We start from the raw sequence: 16,107 nt of genomic DNA, 5'->3' as shown, positions 1-16,107 counted from the left end.
GAAACTAGCAAACGAGGAATATCCATAAATCTTTGAAACCGCTTATCCTGGTGAGGGTCACGGAGAAGCCAGAGCCGAACCCAGCAGGCATAGGGCGCAAGGCAGGAATACACCCAGGACGGGACGCCAGTCCATCGCTGGGCAACACACAGAGACACACAGGGCAATTTAGAGACCAATCAACCTAACCCACATGTCCTTGGATGGTGGGAGATAACCAGAGTGCCCAGTGAAACCCACACAGACACAGGGAAAACATGCAAACTCCACACAGACAGGCCCCCGAACCCAGGACTCAAACATGGGATCCCAGAGCTGTGAGGCAGCAGCGCTAAACACCACGCCACTGGCAAACAAGGAATAGCTTTTCACAGATAAGTGATCTCTCATCATGTATTTATCATTGTCATTAGATCACTACCAGCTGTGTTTACATCATCCCCACCAGAGTCACTACCTCTGACTGAAGTCTGATTAGATCCAGGACTAGATCTAGAGCTATTGATCAATGATGCCCATCATCTGATCATAGGCGTGTTTCTGCCTGATAGTTTCATTCATCAGCGAGAACAGGCTGGAACCTGATGAGCCCCTCGCTTAACAACATACAAGAAAAAAGGTGGGGGGGAGAATCATTCATTTCACACAGGTAGTGTGTAGTGACACACAGTGTCACTTCATGTAGTATTGCCTGTCAGTGTGTGTGTAGTACTGTGAACACACACAACTGGTTGCTGTCAAAAATATACAGAGAAAATGTCAGTAATTAGTTCTCACTATCAACAAATCACATAAAGTTATGAAATTCAGTTATTCTACATGAAGACGAAATAGTTTCAATTTCAATCCCAATTAGCGTTGAATATGTACGCATGGCATCCTTTAATTCATTTGGTTGTAGTGTTACAGGACTGATTTAAAATCTGAATATGTGGCAAAATAGTCACATCATTTGAAAAATATACATTATGACATTTTTAGGTGAATGGAATAGAACATCTCCCGGTTAACGACCTCAACACTAGCTACCATTTACAAACATCAACGCCAATTCTTCGAAAAAAGAATCACAATAGGAGTTTCCTCCCTCCTCTTCGTTTTTTCTTTTGCCTTAGTTTTATAAATGAGGAAGGTGATTGGCCGCATACAAAATTACTGACAAGTGTCTTCTGCAGGTGATTGGCCACGTAACAAATTATTGTGAAGCCTTTCTTGGGAAATGATTTACAGTTACTGCTCCCTGAATGCTGAATCGTACATAGCACTAATCCTAGTCAAGATGGCGTAACTCTTTACATACAAAAGTGCCGTGAAGCTCTCTATCTATTCTCTACTCTGATCATCGCGTCTCTAGTGCGCAGAGCGCTGACCAATGGGGCGCCTCGGTGCCAGCGTGGGCGGGGCTTGTGAGCGGGGTTTTTATAGGGCGGTGGAGGGACGACGTCATGCTCTGTGACGTGGTTACTTTCGGAACAGTGTGGAGTCACAGAAGAGTAGAGTGTCTAGGTATGTAAAGATACGTTTTGATTGATCTGATGCATTTGACTGTTTTGTTCAATTTTGTTGTTTTGGCAGTTTGCCATTTGTTCACGAATTTAATCGTTTTTATGCTTTAATGCATACATTCACTTAGAATTTATTTGCGATTTCCTTTTTTCTTCAAACACTTTAGGGCTAAAAAAGTTTTTAAATGAGTTTAGAAATGGATTTAAACAGTTTTAATCGAGTATTAAAATTGTGTATGTTTTACATTTTTTTGAATGTAAAATACTTTAAACAATAAAACAATAAATGTCCTTACTGTAGCTATAATGCTGTGCACGGTGCTATGCTGTCAGTTATATTAAATTTGTTGCATTATGTCTTTTGACGGTTATGCATAGTCATGTTGTATTTTGTATACGTAACTGTATTTTGACATTAAAATGACGTTATTGAGATTAAAATATAATTACATTTTCGATGCCAGATGAAAACAGGGTGGGGATAAATCTGTGCAAAACAAGAGCGCTGGGGCGGGTGCAGGTAATCCAGCGCAAATCATGAAATAATGTATATATGATTCGCTGAAAAACACCGTTTAGTCAACTCATTGTGACCCGTTATCATGATTGTTTCATTAACGCACTTCATGTGCTGCAGGCAGACAGGCTTTTCTGCACGAAAAATACATAACGGTCTTGCTCAGCCGAGGATACTTTTCTAGAACCGCTATTGGTCGATAACACTTGACTCCAGCAGCCAATCAGGAGGTCGTATTTCGTGGGGCGTCACAGTGCCGCTCATGCCACGTTTCCAGTGGCGGACGCGTCCGGGCATGCGCAGTGCGGTGTGGAGGCTGCAGGAGAGGCTGCGAGAGGCGGCGGGGCTGCAGGGATGCGCGGCGCCATTGAGGGACAGGGCGCCTCACACACCAGCACTCAGGAGTATTTCTGTTTCACTGTGCTGGTCTTGTGTAGGATTTGGGAAGCGAGTTATTCGAGTCTGGGACTGAATGTACAAACTCGTATCAGGAGTGGGACAGAGGAGAAGGACCAGGGGGTGGGGAGGAGAACAGCAGAGGGGCAATCCTTACCATCACTGGCAGCAAACCTCACCCAGTGTATAATGTGTACAATTCAGTATTACCCCACGTCCACACGCCTGTATTGTGCCGTTATCTGCAGACAAGATCAGTGTAAGCGCTTCAGTACTTCCACAATGACCTGCTGTGTGTGTGAGAGAGTCCATAATCATAAGAGATGTGTGTTGATGTGCTCTGGTGTGTCTGTGTCAGTGCACTGACTGTCTCTCTGTGCAGAAGAGAAGACTAAACCTCTGAGCCCTGTGGGGGGGCTGTGGTTTGGTAATTGTCCCAGAGGGGGAAGGTATCGAGTGTGAGGGGCAGCAGCACTAATGGGGTCTCTCTCTCCACAGGTCTGTCTCTGGGTCCTGCACAGTTGGGGGGGAGCCTAAAATCCCCAGCTGGGGCTGTGCCGGTGACGCAATATTTTTATATATTTATACATACTAAAACTGAGAGACCACTGCACATTTTTCGTAAATCCGCATCTCTACATGTATGGCAGCCATTCCATTCCAGTGTCTGTTGAATTCCTGATTAGGTGATCACCTGAACCAAATCTTCTTTAACGAGGAAAAGTATTAAAACCACTGTTGTGGTCATCACTATCCTCTTGCAATAGGACCAGTGCTAGTAGTACCTCAAAAGTAATTGGAATAAAAAAATAATTAACAACCATGCCAAAAGAGTTGAAAAGGAAAGTTTTGAGTCAGGAAAGCAAGGGTTCAATTCTGGCTTTACTGGCAGAGGGATACAGTGAGCGTCAGGTTGCTTCCTTCCTTAAAATTTCAAAGACGGCGGTTCATAAGAACAAGGTCAAGCAACAGACATTGGGGACAACAGAGCTACAGACCGGCAGAGGGCGAAAACAACTCTCCACTGACTGGGATGACTACCAACTCATTCGAATGTCACTCAACAATCGTAAGATGTCATCAAGTGACCTACAAAAAGAATGGCAAATGGCAGCTGGGGTGAAGTGCACGTCAAGGACAGTTAGAAACAGGCTCCTAGGTGCAGGGCTGAAGTCGTGCAAAGCTAGAAAAAAGCCCTTCATCAATGAAAAGCAAAGAAGAGCCAGGCTGAGGTTTGCAAAAGATCATAAGGATTGGACTGTAGAGGACTGGAGTAAGGTCATCTTCTCTGGTGAGTCCAGTTTTCAGCTTTGCCCAGCACCTGGTCGTCTAATGGTTAGACAGATACCTGGAGAGGCCTGCAACACACAGTGTCTCGCAACCAGTGTTGAATCTGATGGAGGATCGGTGATGATCTGGGGTTGCTTCAGCGAGGCTGGAATAGGGCAGATTTGTCTTTGTGAAGGACACATGAATCAAGCCATGTACAAGGTTGTCCTGGAAGAAAACTTGCTTCCTTCTGCTCTGACAATGTTCCCCAATTCTGAGGATTGGGTTTTCCAGCAGGACAATGGTCCATGCCACACACACAGGTCAATCAAGGTGTGGATGGAGGACCACCAGATCAAGACCTTGTCATGGCCAACCCAATCTCCAGACCTGAACCCCATTGAAAACCTCTGGAATGTGATCAAGACGAAGATGGATGGTCACAAGCCATCAAACAAAGCTGAGCTGCTTGAATTGTTGCGCCAGGAGTGGCATAAAGTCACCCAACATCAATGTGAAAGACTGGTGGAGAGCATGCCAAGACGCATGAAAGCTGTGATTGAAACTCAGGGTTATTCCACCAGATATTGATTTCTGAACTCTTCCAAAGTTAAAACCTTAGTATTGTGTTGTTTAAAAATGAATATGAACTTATTTTCTTTGCATTATTTGAGGTCTGACAACACAGCATCTTTTCTGTAATTTTGACCAGTTGTCATTTTCTGCAAGTAAATGCTCTAAATTACAATATTTTTATTTGGAATTTGGCAGAAATGTTGTCAGTAGTTTATAGAATTAAAAATCTTAATCTTACCCAAACACATACCTATAAATAGTAAAACCAGAGAAACTTTTAACTTTGTAGTGGTCTCCTATTAGTGGATTTTGGTACTAGTAGGTTAATTGGTTCCCCACCAGGAGCGGCCCCTGAACACTACAATAGCAGATCAGATGGAACAAACGCATAGCAATCCAACCCCCTTCTTTTTAATTTTTGCAATATTTTGCAGAGTAATTCAAAAAATTTCCAAAATTATGTTATAGGTAATGGAGGTTGATGAAAGAGCTAAATAGCTGATTGTTCAAAAGGACAGGGACGCCGTTTTGCTTTCTGTCGTCTTTTTCGGGAAATACATTTCAATGTGCAGCTGCGCTTCGCCTGTGTGTGATTGTGTGTTCAGTGCTTTAGTACAAATTACCCTGATGTCTGGCTCTGCTGTTGTGAAGCGGATGTGACAGGTCTGTCACCCGGATGCGCAGCGCGCCATTTTCTCCAGGCTGTGGCGGTGAAGGTGTAAGAGAAAACGGGAAACAAACAGCACAGTCCACACGAATATTTTAATGTCATTTTGTTGTAGCTGTATTTTCATATCATCGGAATATACCGACAGGACCGTGGATTGTGATTCGCTGCGACACGCAAGGATATGAAGGCCGACTGGTCACGCCAGGTCAGTCTGCTGCTGCGGCGGCGTGTAAAATGGCGTCACTGTCGCTGAGCCTCCGCTCAATGTGGGACACAGTGGCCTGTGAGCAGCGCATCTTACACACAGACTACACACATACACATCTTACACACAGACCACACACACGCGTCTTACACACAGACCACACACATACACATCTTACACACAGACCACACACACGCGTCTTACACACAGACCACACACACGCATCTTACACACAGACCCCACACACGCATCTTACACACAGACCACACACACAGACCACACACACGCATCTTACACACAGACTACACACATACACATCTTACACACAGACCACACACACACACATCTTACACACAGACCACACACACACAGACTACACACACACACATCTTACACACACACAGACTACACACACACACACACACATCTTACACACAGACTACACACACGCATCTTACACACAGATGGACACTCAAAGACGTGATTCAGTTAAAGACTTGAACACAAGACCAAACAAACAGCGCTGAAATACTATCTTTAACTGTTGACAAATGTTACGCGAGCACGGCCTCTCATTGGCTCAAACGCCCGTCACTCACTGTTGGCACGTACAGGCAGAGCAGCACCGGCCAAACCGAGGAAACCAAAGACTATGTAGACAAATGCAACCTGACACAAATATGAAACACCTGGCTGCTCACAAGCAAACCATACACGTGTGTTCACAGCAGTATAATGTGCACTGCAAGAAGACATGGACATGTGCATAGACAGAAACTGTGCAAGTGATGATGACTAAAGTGACACTATTCAAAAGACAGGTGTCTGAATTATGTTTCCCTGTGTCTGATTGTATATACACTGCAGTGTAGTTATTGCAGCTGTTGGTAGTCGAATATAAATGGCTGTATTGTTTGTTCTGCAGGTCAAATGTGAGTCATAGTATTTTTTTACACAAGATCATACCCAGCTGGGTCAGATTTTGAAATTGTATTGTTTGGTGTCAAGTATTTGAAGCACTTAAAAAGTATAATTTTTCCAATAAATGTAGTTATTTCTAATAAGCTCCTTTAGTTTTCTTTACGTTTTTGACATCTGTACAGACTTTTGTTGGGGCAAACAATTACTTATGTTATTTTCTGAATCTCCAGTTGGTGCTCAGTAATTCTATGTAAAATACCTGCCTTTAACCTTTGTTAACTGTAAACATATGAAAATGGGGGAGTGGGGCTCTGAGGGTTACATACTGTTGGAAATATCCCATCTGGCCCAGGTGATTTGTTGGTTTTTAATTCTGCTAGTCCCTTTAGTACCTCCTCCTCATTTATCCTGATCTCTCTTAGGGTTTGACTGGACTGGTTGTTAACCTGTGGCATGTGATCCATTTTTTCTTTTGTTTTCAAATATTTTAAAAAAAGTCCCCAAAACCATTCCTGCTCCCTTTGACAGTAGAAAGGGTTTCCTTTTAAAGTACAGTAGTTTTATGTTGGGGAGCAATTTGTGAAACTGGGAATAGTCACACAAACGGGTGTCCCCCATGCCTAAATGTAATTGGAGTGTGAGCGTTCAGTGGCTGGCTTTTTATTAATTAAAAGAACGTCCCCACAACCATTGTAGGTCCTTTGGATAGTAGAAAGGATCCCCTTTAAACCCACACTAGTGTCATGCTGGGGAGCTATTTGTGGGACTGGGAACAGAATACTGGGAATAGTGTCCCCAGTGCCAGAGCTTTGTGTCTTAGATTGGGCTGTTAGCTTTCCAAGGGGTGTTTCCAATATTGAGAAGAAAGTCCCCAGAACCATTTTAGGTCCAATTGACAGAAGAAAGGTGTCCCCTTCTAAAGTAAAATAGTGTTATCCTGGGGAACTATTGATTTGAACTGGTATTTCTCACTCAAAGTGTTGTCCCCTATGCCACACATTTGGGGTCCTCTGCCTCTACCTCTACAAGGGAGTTTTGAGTAACATACCCCTGAAAGTATGCATAAGACCCCCCTGGCCACAAACTAGATGAGGAGAAGGTTCTCGTGAAGCTGAAAAGACGGTGTAGAGCTGTACTGAAGTGAAATGTTGGTGTACAACGATATTACCTATTTGACATTTTTTGTTGGTTAGCAGGTTTGCTTTTAGCACATTTGTCTTTCTTTTTATGCACATGTTCAGTTATTTTGAATTTAATCACTTTGAGATTTAATTTTTTTTTAGTGATTTTAGCAATTGATTTAAAAAAAAATTTAATCATAAGTTTTAAAATTTTGAATGTTTTTATCTGTAAAATGTTAAATACTACTACCTAATAAACAGTATTGGTCTGGGTTGTCAGCGTTCCAAGGGTTGCTTTCTCCTGTTATTTTGTATGTCTGACCTATGTAGAGACATTACAGTAAATATGATTTATTTTAGATGATCCCTCGCCACAAGAGCTACAGTATGCAATTTAGCAAACAGACCCTTAATCAGCGCATGCGCGTCATTGAGTGTACCTGGCGCAGGCGGCGTTTCTTAATTTCTTGTTTATTCAGAGGCAGTTTGAAACATGAATATTGTCCCGTTTCTGCCGTTTTGTTTTTGTTCTGAAATTTCATGTTTTTGTGCTAATGTTCTGTTTTTAATAAGTATGCAATCTGCTTAAAACAATATTTAAGTACATTAAAATAGACGTTGTTTTATAAAGAAGTCACAAGTCAATAAACGTGTTTTTACAAAAATGCAAAATTATTAAAAAAAAAAAATCCGTGAAGCTAATGTTTTTGGGTAACTGGTGTACAGTATAAATTGGTGTCAATCATTTTACTTTTGGTACTTTATTATTATTTAAGTGTTGAGATGCTTTTCCTGCATTTCAATTCCTCAACTTAACAGAGAATCAATAAAAAAGTTACATCTAGTAATACTACTAACTAGGCCAACAGGTACAGTTGCCTCCAGAATTATTCACGTCCTTCACAGACAACAGTGGGGTTTAGTGACAGAAACTGTACATTCAGTATTTGTTGTTTAAATGAATTACTACTTATTAAAGTGTAATATACAGCTCTGGATAAAAATAAGAGACCACTGTAAAATTTCATAAATTCAGCTTCTCTACATGTATGGCAGCCATTCCATTCCATTCATATTTTTATTTGGAATTTGGGAGAAATGTCAGTAGTTTACAGAATAAAACAAAAATGTTCATTTTACCCAAACACATATGTATAAATAGTAAAACCAGAGATAATTTTGCAGTGGTCTCTTCTTTTTTCCAGAGCTGTATATTAAAGCATATTCATTGTATTTATTTGTAAAGCCCCTGTAACTGAAGTCTCCCTTTAAACCAGCTGTAGTATCAGTAGCAGCCCCAGTGAGGGTCACACAGGTAGGAGGTGGAGATTGTTGTTTAGGTGATACAGTTAAAACAGAAATAGAGCAACACAACCAAATACATGCTTTAGTGGTAAAGTAAAGAGGATATTTGTAAAAGCTTCAGTTGCCATTACATTGACTTAATTCTTCCTATAGTTTGTACAAGGCATTATGCAAACAGTTTTTAAGGACTTTTTTTAATGATCAGAAACAGAGACTTGATTGAGCCAGAAGATCAACTGGCAAGAGGTGAGAATAGAAAGGGCTCCATGCAGACAGAGTTAGAGTCCCTGAGAGAGACGGGGTCTGAAGCAGCTCTAGTATCACAAGCAGCACCAGTGAGGCTCAGACAGGTGGGAGGTGGTTACTGTTCAGTGGGACTAAAAGCTCAGTTGCAGTAACTGTTCTAATAGTTTGTACAATATTGTATGCACACCATTTTTAAAGAGTTTTTTGTTTAGTAATCAGAATCAGAGACAAGTATAATTGTGACAAAAGCTCAACTAACAATAGATGAATATATAAGAGAGTCCCACTCCAGCAGTGTTAGATGCCGACCCTTAGCAAACCCCAATTGAATATGTTTCAGCATCAAATACCAGCCTTTTGTAACAATCGTAAGTTGTTTTCTGACTGTGCCCCCCCAAAGCATTTAGCTTCATGACGCCCCTGGGCATAACGATCATGAAATGTTGATTTTTAGTTTTTAGTTTTGTTTATTACTATTTCATTACCATGATACAATGTTTGTGAGGTATGATTACTATTACAGATATGACTGTGGGTCGTTAATAAGTATTTTCTTTATAGTTAACGTTAATACAATATCTAAAATCATAAGAGATGTGTGCTGATGTGCTCTGGTGTGTCTGTAATTGTCCAGAGGGGGGAAGGTATCGAGTGTGAGGGGCAGCAGCACTAATGGGGTCTCTCTCTCCACAGGTATGTCTCGGTGTCCTTAACTCCGCCAGCACAGTCGCTCTCCCTGTGCTGCCGGTGCCCAGCCCGGATAAAGGAGGAGGCAGGTGAGTGAAGCCACTGACCGTGTGACACTACAGCTACCCTGTAATTTTCATTGGGAACTGGCAGTTATATGTATTTCTATTTCTGTCCCCCCACCCCCCTCTGTTAGTCAACATAAGAACCAGACAGACAGACAGACAACAGTCAGTCCAGTCACATGGGCAGATATTTCACACAGGCAGTCCAAAGAGACGGGCAACTGCAGCAGGACACCGTATAGTGTGTGTGTGTGTGTGTGTGTGTGTGTGTGTGTGTGTGTGTGATTGTGTGTGTGTATGTGTGTGTGTATGTATGTGTGGCTGTGTGTGTATCTGTTTCTCATTGGCATCAGCTCAGCATTCAGAACAAAACAGCAGAACTGTGTCCTTGTGTCCAAACCTGCGCACACACTTCCCCAGCTGACACAACCCCACACAGCAACACAGCGAGCAACGAAACACACACACGAGCCTCGCCAGCCCAGGCCAGAGTAACGATGTCAGCTGTCCATGTCCCACTCATGGGTATTTACACAGCACTTGTGGTTGTATGTATGTTTATTTTATTTATCTTCATGTAGGACTCGATCACCCAGACAGCCACACTTGATCCACCTGAAAAAAAAGGTATGTTTGCTGAATTCAGCTTATTTCTACTGTTATTCAGTGGTGTGTTTTAACGTCTCTCTCTTTCTCCCTCTCTACACTCACAGCTCTAGTTCTAGACTGTCTGTGTTCAGAGGTTCTGCTCTCAGTGGTTCTGGTCTCTAAAGCTGAAGGGACAGCAGTCTGTATGAATGCCAAAATACCAGACAACACATATGTAGGAATTCAAACAATATCGGGGTATTGTGTTACAAAATTTAGTGAATTTAGTGAAGTGCCGTAATGAAAACAATACACAAGTTGTTAAACAAAACAAGCTTTTTTTCTCATCCAAACTGAATTTGCTTCTGAGCATCATAGTTTTTTAATGCCAAAATTAAATATAATTTCATTATATTGTTGATAAACAATCCTTTATCAATATTTGAATACTTGAATGCTTTGCATTGCTTAAAGCAGCGCAAAAATAGTGACTGGATTAAAATGTAATACCCACAATGCATTGCGATATGTCCATGTTTTGGCTCAGCTTGAAGAGTGACCAAATTAAATACAATGTTTATTACATTTAATTGTTTGAGCAGACCTGTTTGAAGACTCTGGTGCATCTAATACATCGAGTTGCGGACATTTTACATGTTTGTAACACAAGCTGTAACAGTCATTTACACATTGTTCTTTTAAATATTTATTTGATTCTATATAGGGTACATCAATTGCTCCTCTTGAAGTCTGTGTTTTAAGTTAGCAACTTTATATATAAAAAAAAAAAAATCCAATAGGGTCATTTGCATATCACTTTTAAATCTTTATTTTTATCGGATTGTATGTCTTTGGACAAAACATGTCACTTTACTCCTGTAGTTGCAGCTTCTTGCTTTTCGTGGCTCTGGAGGAAGCGGAGTGGACAGGAGGCCAAATTAGTCTACTCCCGCAGTTGCAGTTTTATGTTGATTAAGATTGATGAGCTGGACGTCTCAGTGCTGCAGTGAGACACAGTGTCCGTCCCTCGGGACCGGGCTGTTTAAACTGCGGGTTCTGCTCCAGTCCAGCTCTGCGCTCCAGTCATCCACACCCCTGACTCTCTCATCTCGTTCTCTACAGGAGTCCCTGAAGAATGTGTCCCTCTGTCCTGGCCCTGGCCCTCTGTTGTGGCCGTGTGCCTGCATCTTGTCCCTGTGTTGCGGTGGGTTCTGATTTAAAAGATGCATTGACAAGAGTTTGTGCTGTGGTTTGGCTGCAGCTCTGTGATTGGCTCTTGCTGAGCGTGCTTACTGTGCAGTGTGTGTGTTAGGGCTCAGGATCAATATATAAAGTCTTCCCCAGGAATTTCTGTAAATGCAAGATAGTGATTTGTATTATTATTTTCTTCCTGGAGTTAAACGGTAAAACAAACAATATTACTGTTTTCCTCTTTTCACAATTGCATTAGCATTCATGTTAGACATTTCATTTTCATTTTATCCCAAATAATGTGTGCATATATGATGCATGATTATTTAATTGTGAGATTGCATAATCATGTTCCATTTTGCATTAGCATTTGAATAAAATCCACTATATGCTTCCATAATAATAATGATTATTTCATACTTGGTGATTCAAAAAGTTTGAGATACAGTACAGTACAGATAGGTTCACCTGTTTTGTTTTTTCTTATATGTACAGCACCAGTTTCTCCTTAGTGTGAGTTACCTCCACAGAGAAATAAATCATCAGTAAAATACATAAATATAAATATATATATTCAGCATTGTTCTAATTCAATGGAAATTCAAATTATCCAGACATAGTATTGATGAAACAGGTGTACATTATCCCTACAAGAACTTTACTGAACACTGTCCATAATTAAAAAACGTATTAAAAAAAAAATAATGACTATGGCAATGTGACGGGGGGTGGGGCTAGAGAGGAAATCCCACCACAATCACCTATAAACCCTGACTACGCCATCCTTATTTATATCTGAGGGAAAGGAAACCTCCGAGACTTACTTTTCCCCACAGCAAGTTCAGACCGCGGGACCGTCAACACAGACACCAGTCCTGAGATTTCCAATAAGTCCAGCAACACATCCATCAAGAGGAAAACTCCACTCCCTTCTCTGGAGTGACCATCGCGCTCCCCCTTCCATTCTTCTGCCGCCCGTCCCGTCACTGCTTCCCCTGTTTCTGCATTGCACACCGGCCCTCTATCCCCTACGCCCGGCCACAGCCCAGCGGCTGTAGTGCGTTGTCCTCAGGCTCTGGGCTGTCTCTCCTCTGCCGTGCTTTGTCTCGCTGTGCCTTCACTCCCCCTTTTTATTCCTTATCAATCCCTTAATTTATTCAGGTGCATCTTATCAAAAACCTCCCCATCAGTACCTTCCAGCAGGGAAAACAAATCAATCAGTCCATAACTTAATTAAGAGGTAATTAAACCAATATAAACCCTATTTACTAATTTTCAAAATAATGATTAAACCCATTTTACCGTCTTTGACATGAACACCTGATATATTTACACAGAAATACTGATGGATATACAGGCAGTTAAACAGATCCATCTGTTGTCTTTCTGTATTTTGTGTCAGAGTGAAGTGTCTGTGCTTCTGGGTCTCAGTCTCTCAGTCTCTCAGTCTCTTTTTCTGAGTCTCACTTCGCCACACACCCATTACTTAATAAATCTTATTCCATGTCTTCACTGACATCCAATTCAAATGTATTCAAGACTTAGACGTAACTGTTTTTCACAAATAAATTCTATGTTCCGTGCATTTCTGATCACTGGGAACACGTCGGCAGAATACAGTGACTTGACTGTTTTTGAAATGCAAGTATTATTTTGCGTAAATCATCTTCCCATCCTTTTAAAGTTTTATTGTGCTCTGAACATTGTGTGATGTCAAAGCGTTAGCCACTGACTGTTTACATTTTGCCAGAAGTTCGTCCCATAATGTACTTAAAGCATCATGGTATATAGGAATATTGTGGATAGGTTGTGGAAAATGTATTAATATTTGTCTGTATTTTGGTCTGATTGTCTCTTCCTCTCGTCCTTTCTCTCCCCAGCTCTCTCCAGTGCCGTGTCAGTGACAGTATCAGTGACAGCGGGGGACTCTGTGACTCTGCCCTGTGATGGATCAGCGCACACACACACACACACAGTCCAGGTGTACTGGCAGACTCCAGGCAGGCTGGTGTGTGAGTCCAGCTCTGGGAGATGTGAGGCTCGGACAGGCTTTGAGGGCAGAGTGGAGTTTGCAGGAGCCGTGGAGTCGGGCGACTTCTCCCTGACCATTCACAGCACCCAGCTCTCTGATGAAGACCTGTACGAGTGTTTCAGGGTCAGTGCAGCAGGACAGAGCATGTTCCTTGGGGAAGTGCGTGTCAGGGTCTTGAGTAAGTCAAATTCCATGAGTTTTGTTTTTATTATTATGGACGTTTTGCCGGATTAGATTGTATTCCCCGTTTCATTTAATAACATTGCCTCCTAAACTGAAGTCTCAGTGCTGTAAACACACAGACCCTCACAATCAAACACACATTCACAGACTTATACACTCACATTCAAATAAACACAGACTGCCCTCAAAATCGCACATTCGCACACTCTCACTCTCAAACACTCACTGACACACTCTTCAAATACTCTCCCACTCACATTCACACACTCACTCACATTTCCAGTCTCTCTCTCTCTCTCACTCTCAAACATTTACACACACACACACACACACACACACATCCCCACAGTGGTGCCCCAGTGTCCCGGCTCTGCCTCTGTCTGATCCCCAGTCCTCCCCTGTCCTCTCTCTGCAGGCCGTGAGGAGAGCGCCTCTCTCTCCTGTGGGCAGCCCCTGAGCCTCCGTCTGTATAGCAGGGCAGCTGTGACTGTGTGGTTTAACCCTGCGGGCGCCGGCGCCTCTCTCCCAGTGTGTGCTGTAGAGGGCGGCACCGTGACCGCTGACCCTGCCTATGGGCCCCGAGTCTCAGGGCAGGAGCAGGAGGTCACACTGTCTGCACTGACCTTCACTGACCAGGGCTCCTACACAGTGCTGGACTCCCAGAGCAGAGCGACCATCAGCACTGTGAACGTCACTGTGACAGGTAGGACAGGGGCTGGGGCTGTTCTTCACTGACCTGTGTGAACAGAGTTGTGGGGAAAGAACCCTGAGAGCCTCCTGCTTTAAGCCAGACCTGTAGCCCTGTGCAGTGCGTTGCTGTTGTCCTGTGTGTGGGGACAGGGTGTGTGGCTGCGAGATGCACAGGGCTGCAGCTCTGAGGGGAGTCCAGCCACAACACGGGGCTGATCTGCAGCACACACTGTCACACAGGGCCCACTCACACTGTGACCAAACTCATCTTTACAGAAACGTCTCTACAGTCACAGAGCTGACAGCAGTGCTGCAGTGTGGGCTCTAGTCCCTGCATCTCTCAGTGTGGAAGTGAGGAGCTGGGGTCTGATCTTTCTCTTCTTTCTTCCTCTTCCCCCTCTCCAGCTGCTGGCTTCCCTGGCTGGCCTGTGGCTCTCATAGTAACACTGATAATTACAGTGATCGGAGCGATTGCTTGGTGGAGGATATATCCTTATTGCAGAGGACAGAACAATCCTGGTGCACAGCGAGCAGCACAGACAGGGGGGGCAGCAATATCTGGAAGTGTCCGATACTCACATGCACAGGACCCTGCAGAGGACCCTCAACAAACAGCTGCAGCTCCTGACTCAAACAACTCCCCCGACTCCAACGACATTGAGGGTGACCCAGGATAGGGCCACGCACATCCAGCAGGCTACCAGCCAGTCCCCGATCAGGCCAAGGAGGGACCGGACACTTTCAAGTTTTCCCTTTCCGATGGGTCGCCACCTTGTCGTGGTGGAAAGGCTTTGTGTTCCAGTGATCCCCTATTAGTGGATTTTGGTACTAGTAGGTTAATTGGTTCCCCACCAGGAGCGGCCCCTGAACACTACAATAGCAGATCAGATGGAACAAACGCATAGCAATCCAACCCCCTTCTTTTTAATTTTTGCAATATTTTGCAGAGTAATTCAAAAAAATTCCAAAATTATGTTATAGGTAATGGAGGTTGATGAAAGAGCTAAATAGCTGATTGTTCAAAAGGACAGGGACGCCGTTTTGTTTTCTGTCGTCTTTTTCAGGAAATACATTTCAATGTGCAGCTGCGCTTCGCCTGTGTGTGATTGTGTGTTCAGTGCTTTAGTACAAATGACCCTGATGTCTGGCTCTGCTGTTGTGAAGCGGATGTGACAGGTCTGCCGCCCGGATGCGCAGCGCGCCATTTTCTCCAGGCTGTGGCGGTGAAGGTGTAAGAGAAAACGGGAAACAAACGGCACAGTCCACACTAATATTTTAATGTCATTTTGTTGTAGCTGTATTTTCATATCATCGGAATATACCGACAGGACCGTGGATTGTGATTCGCTGCGACACGCAAGGATATGAAGGCCGACTTGTCACGCCAGGTCAGTCTGCTGCTGCGGCGGCGTGTAAAATGGTGTCACTGTCGCTGAGCCGCCGCTCAATGTGGGACACAGCGGCCTGTGAGCAGCGCATCTTACACACAGACTACACACATACACATCTTACACACAGACCACACACACGCATCTTACACAGACCACACACATACACATCTTACACACAGACCACACACACACACATCTTACACACAGACCACACACACACACACACATCTTACACACAGACCACACACACGCATCTTACACAGACCACACACACACATCTTACACACAGACTACACACATACACATCTTACACACACACAGACTACACACACACACACACGCATCTTACACACAGACTACACACACACACGCATCTTACACACAGACTACACACACACGCATCTTACACACAGACCACACACACACATCTTACACACACACAGACCACACACACGCATCTTACACTCAGACTACACACACACGCATCTTACACACAGATGGACACTCAAAGACGTGATTCAGTTAAAGACTTGAACACAAGACCAAACA

The 16,107-nt window shown here is 43.3% G+C and overlaps 1 protein-coding gene across 1 annotated transcript; it reads left to right on the top strand.

Moving 5' to 3' along the window:
- Window positions 1–1,443: 1,443 nt before the first annotated feature.
- On the top strand, window positions 1,444–14,228 carry LOC136771874 (uncharacterized). The gene is made up of 7 exons (XM_066724423.1): window positions 1,444–1,506; window positions 2,917–5,138; window positions 9,425–9,507; window positions 10,065–10,110; window positions 11,194–11,275; window positions 13,143–13,472; window positions 13,893–14,228. The coding sequence occupies exons 2-7, from the start codon at window positions 5,115–5,117 to the stop codon at window positions 14,210–14,212; spliced, it is 885 nt and encodes a 294-aa protein (XP_066580520.1). The 5' UTR covers window positions 1,444–1,506; window positions 2,917–5,114; the 3' UTR covers window positions 14,213–14,228.
- Window positions 14,229–16,107: the final 1,879 nt, after the last annotated feature.

This window comes from Amia ocellicauda, chromosome 15 (genome assembly GCF_036373705.1).
Source record: "Amia ocellicauda isolate fAmiCal2 chromosome 15, fAmiCal2.hap1, whole genome shotgun sequence".
Classification (NCBI taxonomy): domain Eukaryota; kingdom Metazoa; phylum Chordata; class Actinopteri; order Amiiformes; family Amiidae; genus Amia; species Amia ocellicauda.
Note: the sequence above shows the minus strand (reverse complement) of the source record. Positions and strands in the feature narration are given on the sequence as shown.

Coding starts and splice junctions, on each gene's coding strand:
- LOC136771874 (XM_066724423.1), top strand. CDS start 5,115: ATGAAGGCCGACTGGTCACGCCAG. Junction 9,508..10,064: donor CCGGATAAAGGAGGAGGCAG/GTGAGTGAAGCC, acceptor ATCTTCATGTAG/GACTCGATCACCCAGACAGC. Junction 11,276..13,142: donor CATCTTGTCCCTGTGTTGCG/GTGGGTTCTGAT, acceptor TTCTCTCCCCAG/CTCTCTCCAGTGCCGTGTCA.